Source organism: Dermacentor variabilis, chromosome 11 (assembly GCF_050947875.1).
Source record: "Dermacentor variabilis isolate Ectoservices chromosome 11, ASM5094787v1, whole genome shotgun sequence".
Lineage (NCBI taxonomy): Eukaryota > Metazoa > Arthropoda > Arachnida > Ixodida > Ixodidae > Dermacentor > Dermacentor variabilis.
In genome coordinates, this window is record NC_134578.1 from 12,087,014 (window position 1) to 12,099,526 (window position 12,513).

Genomic DNA, 12,513 nt, shown 5'->3' on the forward strand with positions numbered 1-12,513 from the left:
CTAATCCTATATTTTTTACTCTTGGAATGTATTTTCGCCCCTCCCCTCTGCAATGTACAACTATGTCCTTTGAGGGTATCACAAGTAAATAAATAAATAAATTTGTTGTAAGGTCATTTCCTTGTAATTGTATTGCGTTGAAAACAGCCTTTCAGGATCGCGATGGGCTTTTCTTTTTCTTCTGTCAGTCACGCCACATTTTTTCGGCATAATTTATCACAGAAAAAAATAAGTGCTTACACACACGAAACAAAGGCAAGGACCACACTTTCTCAGTGCATAGACTTGCTGCAGAGGACAGCCACGTCAAACTACTCGCTGCGAAAGCCTGAGATACAGTGAAAGCCACAAATACTAACCATAAATATCTCATAGGCAAATAACCTGCTGTGAGTCTAAAGCTTAACGACAGCTGTGACCCACGTGCTTGAAAACAAAGGAACTATATGCTTACAATAAAAAGTGCAAGAACAGGTTAGGTCGCTGGCAAGGTTGTTCAACAGTTTTCTTTGTTCATAAGACATGTTGTCAGCATGCGGCTACTGACATTGTTCTATCTTGCACCTTGAAGTCGTCAGAACTGAAGCACGTTACACAATCATCTCCTTCCGTGTCTCGATTTGCCTAGCAGCGCGTTTAAAAGGAAGCGCCCGAAGATGCGTTCTCGTCATTGCGCTGGGACCACAAGCAAGAATGACGTCGTATTCGAGTCTCTTGTTGGCAACTGTCGCCATTTTCACATTGCAGCTTGGGCTGGAACTCGCCCAGGGGTGCAATTATCCAGAACTGAGAAGAGATCTGCAAAGATACCAGAATCCCTCCCATGTAAGTCCTTTACAAAAACGTTCCCGTTACGTTGCAATGGAGAAATAACAAGTAGAACCGTTTATGTTTCTCAGCACAGGACAATGGCGTTTGACATCTGAAAGGTGTCTGCTGCGACACTTTGTAAGGAATGTTAGTACACTATGCCGCGTTAATATGTGGAAGTGCAGTTTTATTGGCGAAATTAAAGGAAAGTTCCGACGAAATAAAATACATGTCAAGCAATATTCTATACTGTGCACATCAAATAAAAATCAAATCAACATCGCAATCCGAAGAATGCTGACGGTGAGGACTAAACGTCACAGGAATGGCAAAGGTAAGTGCAGAGCTAATACATTGCCTACCCCAGCAACATAGCAAAAACAGAAGAAAAACAGATGCGTATCAACAAAGGTACTATGTCAGTCATCAAGTATATAGTGAAGCAAAATAATGCAAGATAAATGCAACTCAAAGAAGAACTTCAAGACAAAAAAAGAAAAAAGGAAGAGAAATAGCAATACAGATGAAAATAGCATGCTTAAACGAAGTATAGCTGACAATCATAAGACCGAAATGCGATCGCTTGATAGGTTCTGGTTACAGGCAGACGAATACAATACACCTATGTTGATGTACATGTATATATACACATTGGAAGCAGCTTACTAGCAAAAGTACACAAACTCAGGGTAAATGGCATGGCAATAAGTAGCGTAACACCTGTTTTGTGTAGCTGCTTCGAGTTCGCGTAAGTTATCATTCTTGAATAAGGCGAGTAGCACATTGTTTTTGTTTTTTCATTGAAACAAGAAATGCTGGAAAAGAAAATATTATTCCTGGAAAAAGCTGCTTCATAGCGTTTAACAAATGTGTTTTTGTGTAACTTAGGTGAAGTAACTAAGTTTAATTGATGAAAAAAGTGTTTCAGTGTGACTGTTATGTGGGAAATTCATGATGGCATGAATTGCCTTTTTTATTATATGGAGGCTACTGACATATATACATGGTAGGGTAATCGTGCCCAACACTAAATGGCACTACATTATATGTGACGCAAGCAAAGTATTTCAAATAAGAGCTTAATATTCTTGGCCAGTAAAATTTGCATTTGTTAAGTATACCACCGATTCGTGTAATCTTTCCCGTAATCAGTTCTGTGTGTTTATTCCGTGACATCTTCCTCAAACAAAACTCCAAGTCTGTTAACGCAAGGGACTATTTAAAGATGTGAATTTTCATAATATAATTCTATCTGAGCATCCATTTTGCAGTGTTTTTGGCTTCAACAACACACCTTTTCTTTTAACAGCGTGTACTTTCAGTCATTTGTCAGGACTCCATGATGCAATGTGTATTATAAGTTGTGCGGAATTATGAATTATGCCTACGTCACTGATATACAGGCAGAGCATGAGTGGCCCCAAAATGCTCCCTTGTGGAACACCGGCGCCAAATTGCTTTCTTTTTGAAACGTGTTGCTTTATATATACTTGCTGCTCGTGATGTTTAAGGTAAGAGTTTATCAGATCCAAAGATACCACCCGGAAACCGTAGTAGCTGAACTCTTTGACTAATGTAGTGGGATTTACGCCATCAAAGGCCTTCGAATAGTCTACGAATACGCCTAGTGTACTCATTTCAAGCTCAAAGGAGTCTGATATAATTTCTTTATGTAATAAAAGAGGCTTGCATAGAAAACTCTTTCCGGTAGCCAAACTGTGCATTTGTTACAATATGATGTTCTCCAAGATAATAAATAATCCTTTTGTGTATTAGCTTCTCCAAACCTTTCGAAAACACGGGCAGTATGGACATTGACCTGTAGTTGGATACTTAATTTGCGTCCCCCCCCACCTTCATATAAAACAAATAATTTAGCCCTGTGTAACTTCTCCGGGAAATTTCTAAGCAATAAAACAAGGTTAGAAACGTGTTTTAATATGGGGGCTATGATGTCCAAGGCTTCTTTGACTGGTCGCATTTGCAAGTCATCGGTATCATAGCAGTTGATGTTTTAAGCGATGCAAAGACGTTAATTATTTCATTCGTACTAGTTGGAGCAAGAAAATCACTATCTTTTCTGGGTGCATCCAGGCACCGCAAGCACTGTGGGCGATAACTGTAGCTGCTTGACAGAGACGTAAAACAATCATTAGGCGTATTAACTTGGTCAACTTCGGAAATACTTCGGTTACTAGAAATGATTTCTGAGTGATCGGTTTTTCCATTATCGTTCCGATTTAGAAGTTTATTAATTCTTTTCCATGCAAGATTCGGCTTTTCATTACATCCTTATCAGACAGGTTATGTAAATAACACCTTCTTTAGCAAAGCAAAGTTTATTAACCCTGTTTCCTTGAGCCTTAAATAGAATGAATGCGCCTTGACTTTCGTTATTTAGGAAGGCGTTATAGAGTTTATTCTTCGTACGTATTTCTTCGTAGCCCACGGCTTCTTACATTTACGGGAAGTTTAAGTATTTTCGAAAGGGGGTATTTTCGTAAACAACTTCGAACTTTTCAAAAATAAATCGTGGGCTACTCGATGTCATTTAGTACGTATAACATTTGACCAATCGGTTATCAGAAGATAATTACGAAAAACAGCTAAAGTGCTCGAACTTATATCGATGATTGTTCTAATGTGTTGCGTAGTGTGTTTGGGAGAAAAACTACGGCTTGCCGAAAACATATTGCTAGATGGTCACTAATCGGTGCGCTAATTATACTCGACACTACGTGCGTGTTTTCGATATTATTAATAAATACATCGAGTAGCGTAGATTAATCGCTCTGAATACTGGTAGGAAGAGTTATAACGTTATGAAACCCGTTTAGTTTTAAAAGTCTGCACAATCCCTGCTGTTGTAAAGAACTCTTGGATAACTCTACCTTCAAATCATCTCCAAACATAAGTTTAGAACGAGTGCCATTAACCCATCTTAAGCAGTCATCAAGAAAAAAAATTATGCACATTTCGGCTTGGCGGTCGGTATAAAACAGCAACAATAAAATCAGAGAATCGGACACTTAACACTTCCTAATCACAGGTCACATGAAAACAATAGTCCGCTAGGTGACAGTCAATTTCATTTTTGGCCCTGGCCATAATGCGTCCTCCTGCTTTTTATGGCCGGTTAAAAAAAAGCAGAGTTGTGTAATCCGGACACCTGAGAACATTTATGCTATTGTGGTACCACGTTTTCATGACCATTAATGCATCGTGCTTAAAACCGAGCGTGGCAAGGAACGCAAGGATATGTTCTTTTTTATTTCTCTCTGATTGAGCGTTTATATGAGCAAACGACACGTTTTTATCACATCTCGTAGGTAAAGCAACTGCATGGCCAGGTGTAATATGATCACAGAATTTCGCGGAAATGAGTGGTACTTCAAGCGCACTCGGTGCTACCTAATTGATTTTATCAAGGTCATGCGCTTTGCAGATGCACAGTGTGGGAGACGATGTAGTTTTTCTTACGAATATTTTTGCGCCCTTCGTCCAGGCAAAGCGCCAGCCCTTTTCCCTCTTTCGCATAATCGTGAAACCCGAAAGCTTTTTTAGCTCGGGGCTCATTAACAAATACCGGAAACTGTTCTGTGTATCCAAGATCGGTTGTAGAAAGCCGCGCCTTTCTTGCCTTTTCAAATACAGCACCGCGCTTTGACCTCGTGAGGACTTGAACAATAAGGTCCGATTGCTCAGAATGGGAGCACCCTGTGGCACACTTTGGAAATTGGTTCACTGATCGTCTTGCCAATGTCCTCCAAAATTTTGCACAAGCTTTGGAACCCATTTGATTTCAATGTTCGTATTTCGAGAATACTGTTCTAACTGTGTTAGTTTTTCTTCATTTTCAAGTACGGCTTTTTTCAGCTCTCTGCATTCAGCAGCCAGCACAGAATTTTTCTTTCGGATTTCTGCATATTGTTTCTTGATGGCACTCAGTTCGGACACAATGCCATCAAAGCGCTTGCTGAAAAAACCTGTTCAATTGTGAACATCTCGGTTTTCTTTCAGGAATTCTCTTTCGAACGATCCGCTCATTTATCTTCGTTCCTGGCATACATTTGTCAGCTCTTCCATAACGTCGGGGCTGCTGACAGTAGAAAGTCAAGAGTACAACACGGCGTTCTCAAAAAGAGTGGCAGCAGCAGCAAATCTAATAGGAAAGCAGCTGTGGCAGAAATAACAATTTCCAACCTACGAAAGGCGAAATGTAAAAACTTGAAGCTCCGTGTTTTGTCGCTGCCGCCGCTGCCAATTCATGTAGGTAGTGTAGGTAATGTCTCAGCTTTGCAGAAGCATGCGTTCGTACTTTGTGATAGCAAGTGTCATAGCATTTTCTGCGAGAAACACGTTGCAGTGGGCGTGTTGTTTGGCCATGGTGTGATCCAAGCGCTAGGTGACGAAGATAAGGGCGACACAGAGTTTAACAGAGCGCCGTGTAGTGTCACATTATTTGTCTCGTGCCCCTCTTTTCTAGCGTTCATGTCGCGTCTGCGATTATTTTATGCGCACAAGATGTTTGCAATCGCTTGTGAAAACACACCTCTTTATTATGGGTCGTAATGTAGAGCGCATTCGCTGGTGCAGAGCGCCTACTTCCATTTCTGGGGTGCTGTTCAGTCCCGATCTAAAGACAATACGGCATCTGGTGAGCCCACAGAAATTAACAGTTTTATCTTTTTTACTTCGCACGGAATATAAAAACGTTCGTGCAGTGGCATTATTTATGCATAGAAAACTAGAAAACAAGCCAGTAACCTCCCACTAGCAGGTGGGATATCCTGCGCACCGAGTGTCCACCCGCCCACTAGTTTTTTTTTTTTTTTTAATTGCAAGAAATTCAAAAAAACATTCTGAATGATTCGCGATCAAAGCCGGCTGTCTTCAATTCAGTTAAAAACTGCATATATACTTATTTCCCGGCCTGAAAGTAGTGAGTGAGTGAGTGAAACAACTTTATTTGGTCCACTATAGACGTAAGCAAACTCCACGCCACCTGGCTAGGCCCACTCGGGGACCATAAGGTGGCATCTGACGGCCCTCTCGCGAGCCCTCTGGACTGCCAGGATTTGAGAGGTCTGATCCTGGACCCTAATTAGCTTCATCATTTCCTCTTGAGTGAAAGGGGGACCGGCAGAGGCGCAGCCCCACAGGACATGTTCGAAGTCCGCATAATCACCACACAGAGGACAGTCCGGGCTTGGGAACCGTTCGTGGTACATTGTGTGCAGCGCCGCGGGGCTCGGGTAAGTGCTTATTTGCAGAAGTCTGAGAGTGACTGCCTGGGCCCTGCACAGCGAGGAGTGCGGGGAAGGTAGGAGTCTTCTTGACAGATAATTGTAGTTGCAGATTTCGTCAAACCTCGTGCAGCCGAGTGCGCCTCCTCGTTGGGGTTGATCGAGGCACCCTCAATGGTTCCAAGGTGCGCAGGGAACCAGGCCACAGAGTGATGTTTCATGTCTTTGGCACTTTGGATGATACGTAGGGCCTGGGGAGTCACCATTCCCATCTGAAAGGCCCTGACAGCGGCCTTGGAATCCGAATAAATCGTGTGATGTACACTGTCCGTCAATGCAACAGCAATAGCAACTTGCTCTGCAACGCTGGAATTAGGTGCTTAATGTTTAGGCCGACATCTTTAGCAGTTTGCGCTAATCAAAACTTTTTGGGGACTGCAGGGTTTACACTGTGAATCTTAGAGATGAGTCCCTGGCACAAAAAGTGTGTAACTTCGGCTACGCAAGATAACGACACGAACCGATCAGCCGCTAAACAATGCAATCGTTCGTGTGAGCTGCGAATACAGACCGTGCCTTTTACAGCTCCGGCAATGTCAGTATTTTGGGCTCCGTCAGTATAACGTTGTGGCTTTTATTTAAAAAAAGCCCGTCCAGCTTTTCTCTGGTGTGAAATAAAGGTTAATTTGATCTGCACACTTCTGAAGCCCCACCGGCAGAAAGTAGCGGCACCTGCGATTGCCTTAAACCTGCAGGTTGGGCGACCAACATAAAATATGGTAACAGCGTGTCAAGACACGTTTTCCCTTCATTTTCTTCATGCAACCGCGCCTAACTTCTCTTTTCTGCGACGCAGTGCTATCCCCGTAATGGCAAGTGGGTCATGGTGAAGAGAAACTACCCCATCGACCCATACTACGGTGGAGACGCTAGGTGCGTGTTGTACGAGAGAATTGGACCGTTCAGGAACTTCACCATCCCAGCCAGATTCTCATGGTGCCAGGACGGATCCGGACGCGGATGTGGATCAGTGTAAGAATTTTGGCGAACATCAGACGGAATCTATTGCCGAGTTGTCGAGGGTATAAACAGTGCAAACACTTTCAGAGCTTAAACGGACGCTTTCAACACTCCTATCAAAAGTATTCGGTCCCTAAAGCAATGAATTAATCGCAATTCGGACTGTAGGAGTGCTGCTGATGATCACGCGCCTACTTTCAGCGTCCTGCAACCTAGCAAGCTCTTTCCAATCAACATTAGTATGCAATATTGTACTAAACCAAAACACACGTATAGTGCACGATACACCCTACCTCTTCGTTTTGATCACCCGCCGTGGTTGCTTAGTGATTACGGTGTTGGGCCGCTAAGCACGAGGTAGCGGGATCGAATGCCAGCCACGTTGGCCGCATATCGATGGAGGCGAAATGCTAACATACCCGTGCACTTAGATTTAGGTGGAAGTTGAGGAACCTCAGATGGTCCGGAGTCCCGAATTACGACGTACCTCATAATCAGATCGTGGTTTTGGCACGTAAAACCAAATAATTTAATTTTGTTTTGATCAAGCGTAGACGTTTACTTTACGTCACTCCTCAGTTTTAGCGGCAATTGTTGGCAAGCATGGTCGCACAATATCACATTTTTATTTATCGGACAAATACGGCCTACGCCGCACTGCAAATTACTTTCGGAAATCGAAATTACGATAGAATTCGAAGACATTTTCTTTGAAAAACATGCATCACTCTTAATACTCCCCACGGACCATTGTTTATACACTTGTAACATTCAGCCTCTACTTTACAGTATTTTTAACGCTTTATGCAGAGATTATGATGCAAATCTAGCTTCTTGCATCATATGTGCGACAGCCTTTGGAAAGTTGAAAAAAGTTCGGTTTACGCCATGGGATCTTCCATAGGGTCACGAACTGTTCTCAGTTACGCTAAAAGTTACAAGCCAGTGCCTTCGAATCAACTCGATTCTGCATAAATTGGCAATTGGAATGCTACCTCGTCTAAGCCTTCTTGTTCTGTGGTACATCACCCAACTTTACTATTTGTTGCTCCTTTACCTTCGGCGACGGTCGGCGTATTTTCAATTTTATGTTTTATGTGTTTAAAGTATGAATAAAAATAGTAATGTGATTCGTCTCTTAACTGGGTTGCACTGCTCCATAAATTGTGTAAAATATATTGCAATACATTTTTGTAAAGGAAGAACTTTCAGCCGCATGATGCTCACCTTTTCAGACGTTAAAAGCCGCGCAAATATGGACCCGCATCAATAAAGCCCTCTTACGCTAGAAATGTTTGTAAGAAAAAAATTTACGAATCACGATTTTATACCAATAGCAAAGCGTATCTAGGAAGGAAGATATTTGTTAATAAGTGGCCATGACCAACTAAACTGCTGAAGCCGAAGTGTAAATAAGCCTTAAAACAGAGAAATACAAGCCATAGAGGTGACCAAATGTTTATTACATGTTGCAGTGACTGCTCAAAATACTTCGTTATGAGCTTATACTCGAAACAATGTGTGACTGAATTACGTTATTTTTCCAGTATCGGCAGTTATGTTCTGTCTTCAACACCAGGATACTGGTCAAGAAACTTGTACACCTTTTATCCGAACAATGGTAAGTAAACACGAAAGCGAAAGATGTACTTATCGAATGCGTAAGCATTCAGGTCTCCAAATAGGTTTAGCTTAGTTCCTTTCTTTTCAAGTTGACACTGGACACCGGCTCTTTAATTTGTTTTGTTTTTAATTTATGAATCTCCAGTTGCTATAGCTGCATCCCACTACAACGACCTGAACACACATTGTAGGAACTAGTTCCTTAAGGACGTCATGACAGGCTCTTTACACTATATTTTTTCAGTGACCTAAGGCCAGCGTTTTTCAATCGGTAAACTAAATAACGTGACACTGAAAGCAGAACATATCAATACGATTATTAAGGATCATGCAGATCAATAAGTCAATCATTCTTTTACGTGCGCGCTGGTTCCGTTCAGTCCTTTAGTCGCCGGTATGATTTTTTCTGCCATGCACAGAGTAATCGTAACCTTTAGTTCACCTTACGTGCAGATACCCTGCTAAGTTTCACTTACGATGGCAAGCAAAGACCCTAATTATAAGCATGGTTTGTTGGCTTTTTGCTTCGTCATGCGTAGATAATTGGTAACCATCCTCATTACATGATCCTAAAGTGGTCATACCGTATCACGAGTAGTTTCGTTTTGTAGCACTCAGCAGGATTCCCGAAGGTACTTCAACAATGTCACGCTGCTTCCCGAGTGCTTTTCTACGAGCCAAAATTTGTACATTCAAAGCGTCGTTTGTGGAAATTCGCACAACACACATCGTTCAATTAATGAAACACCTGCAACAGCGGCAAAGAGATATCGTTGTGGGATAGAAGTATACACAAAAGAGCATAATACTATGATTGTTAGGTATACTGTTCCCTGTCTGTCAAAAGCCTGCTGTTTTTGGCATATTTCTCATTTAATATTGAACTCTGCCACTATAGCAGTTGTTGCTTACTTTGCTGAAGCGCTTAATCACCAATGTGCTAATTTATTTTCGTCTTATTTTATCAGCAATATTAGAGTGCTAGAGGTTTTAATGAAAAAATTCATTATTATGTAGCGCAAGCGAGCGCCGAAGAACAACTGCTTTGTACAAAGCTAACTTTCGTAGAGCGTCACACGAAACACCAGCACACAGACTATGTACATTCACGAAGGTGCTGCAGTGCTCGAAATTTTTCTGGCACATCAGAATCAGCTACACATGCTTACAGGACAGTGTCGCGCAGTTTTCTCGATACATTAATAATATGTCTTCCTTTTTCCTGCATCTTTCAGGTCCCGCGGAGTGGCAACAACATACGATCTACAAAGATTGCAGCACTTGCTTTATCGGACGCTATCGTTACGCTCTTAACGGTAAGTTCTACGACAATATACTTAAATGCCCAGATGAGTGGCCTGACGACTTTCGTGTGTAGCACACTAAAGATTAATTCCGGGCTTACATGGAGAACTTACGGTAAAACTGTCGATATCTTGTATAATGTCCTCAGCTAGGCGATTTGGTTATGATTAGTAATGGTTAGATCATAATAAATACGTGACCATGAAGGCATAAGCAATGCCCTTCTTGCTCTATGTCCTACTCGGATTGAGTTCGCGTGTTTTTTTCTTTTCGATGACATAGTTTCACGCGGACATTTCTCTTACCCAGAGAATTTTTTCGAGCTGTGTTCAGGGCCTTTCTGAGACCTCACTTTGTGATTCAATGTGTTTAATTAGATATTTTTCAAACCTTTGGCCTTCCTTTGGTCCAGTGCCATCTCCTTTCCTTGATTCTGTTCATTTACTTATTGTACGTCTAAGTAAAAATTACTAGCTGGCGCCACATGGATGCGTCGAAATATCCTGAAAATCACGTATGAAAAGAAAGAAAAAGCATCGCACAAACATTCAACGTCATAGCAGTGTACAAAACCCTATAGCTCGATATTCTTCAACTTATATAACGTGAAATGATTACCTTTAATTAGCGGATTTGCGTTTGCACTTTATTGAGGCACATCTAGCTTCTACAGAATAATTCCTTCACTCCATGTGTTGCTATCTTGCAAGGCTCCCCGCAGAATAAATAAACGTAACCTTGAGATCTCTCTGCTTCTTCTCAACAGCCTTAATCTCATTTCATTGAAGCTCCCACTATAAGTTGCAGTGACATAGCCACTGCTAACTGGAACAGTGTTCAGAATGTCTGTACCTATGTATTTTCTGGAACATTCTTCCACACACGTGTAACTACAACCAAGTCTCAGTGTCCCACATATTTGAAGTTAAAGTATATGTAACGCCATTGTTTATATTTTGTGATTTTAAGGGAAATGCATTTTATATAACTCGAAAATGTTTTCGTAAATTTTACACGTAGGGTTGCAAGTGAAGTGGAACTATATTGAGAAACCAACATAAAAGCTCGTGATGTTCTAAGAAATGTTTCGACAAAGTATCGTTTTGAATACTTCATATAACCTTTCGTTGCTTTCCGGCAGGATATGGATGCGCTATGTGGCGTCGTACGTCACAGCTGCACAAGCGCGCCGACTACTGCGACTTTATCTTCAACATATTCTGCGGTGGAGTTCCCAAGTACCAAGTGTTCGAGCCATCGTGCATTCGCCTCCTAGGAGGAGGCTATGGAGGTGGCTTTGGAGGAGGTCTTGGAGGTGGTCTCGGAGGAGGTCTAGGAGGAAGTCTTGGAGGAGGCCTTGGAGGAGGGCTTGGAGGAGGCGTTGGAGGAGGATTTGGAGGAGGGCTTGGAGGAGGCCTTGATGGTGGCTCTGGAGGAGGGCTTGGAGGAGGGCTTGGAGGAGGCCTTGACGGTGGCTCTGGAGGAGGGCTGGGTTCCAAGGGCGGGTACATGAAGAAGTAACTCGTACCTGACAAGCGGTTGCATTCGCCATGGCTAGATCCTATAACTGCTGTAGGACTCGCTTATATAAAATTTGGGTCTTTCTATCTATCGATCTGATTCTGCGAGTTTCTTAGCGCAGCGGTCATGATATTTGTTATTTGCTAAGCAAAATAAACATTTAATTAAGCAAACCTGAATTACTATTGTCATTCATGTAAACATACATAAACACCCAACCTACACAGGAAGAGAAGAGTGATAGGAATGGTCTCCCGAAAGAAACACGTCACCTGCCCATGTGTAGAGGAAAGGTAAAAAGGGGGTGAGAAAGGGGGAAAAGAAAGCCATGAAAAGAAAAGAGGAAGGCAGATCTCCACAGATCAAACCACACGCACAGTATGCGCACTACTGACGTGAGTCAAGCCCCCGTAGTTGACAAGAACACTTGCACAACTTTTTCAGCATTGTGTCTAGTCATAGCGCGACCAGTCAAAAATAAAATAAAGATCATTCAACGCAGTTGCAGAAAGATCACGCTACTTGAGCTTATGTGGTAGTACAGAACGATAACTGTTTGGCATTTGCTCATGTGCTTCGCTGTAGTGTCCACAAGTCGGGCCCAATGTGCTCGGCTTGCGGACACTACAGTCGATTTCCACAGTCACAGGACGTTGGCTTCGTCTTTGTCCTTAATTGGGCATGTACAAGAATGTCCTAGAGATAAGTGTTGCGTCTGTAGGCTACGTTGGGTGGGTCTGGAAATCTCTTGACTTTCTGGTTGCTGATGAGAACTGGATAGTATTTATTAAGGACGTTGTTCACGTTTGGCAGTGCGCTTCAAAATTTAGTAGTAAGAAAAGGCGTTGGTGTTGTAACCTTAGGGCTGTGTTTAAGGACCTCGGTTTGCTCAAGTTTCATTGCGTCGGTGTGCGATTTTTTGAGAAAGGGTTTGTGCGGCTCCTAATTGGTAAGGTTTCTTTAAGGTTTTCGAGTCTTTGTGTACATT

At 42.2% G+C, this 12,513-nt stretch overlaps 1 protein-coding gene across 1 annotated transcript; it reads left to right on the plus strand.

The window, feature by feature from the left end:
• Positions 1-657: 657 nt before the first annotated feature.
• LOC142564145 (uncharacterized) lies at positions 658-11,704 on the plus strand. The gene is made up of 5 exons (XM_075675008.1): positions 658-825; positions 6,913-7,088; positions 8,624-8,697; positions 9,935-10,015; positions 11,146-11,704. Exons 1-5 carry the CDS (start codon positions 694-696, stop codon positions 11,523-11,525), a joined length of 843 nt encoding a protein of 280 aa, XP_075531123.1. The 5' UTR covers positions 658-693; the 3' UTR covers positions 11,526-11,704.
• The last annotated feature ends 809 nt before the right edge of the window (positions 11,705-12,513 follow it).

Coding starts and splice junctions, on each gene's coding strand:
- LOC142564145 (XM_075675008.1), top strand. CDS start 694: ATGACGTCGTATTCGAGTCTCTTGTTGGCAACTGTCGCCATTTTCACA. Junction 826..6,912: donor GATACCAGAATCCCTCCCAT/GTAAGTCCTTTA, acceptor TCTGCGACGCAG/TGCTATCCCCGTAATGGCAA. Junction 8,698..9,934: donor CACCTTTTATCCGAACAATG/GTAAGTAAACAC, acceptor TGCATCTTTCAG/GTCCCGCGGAGTGGCAACAA.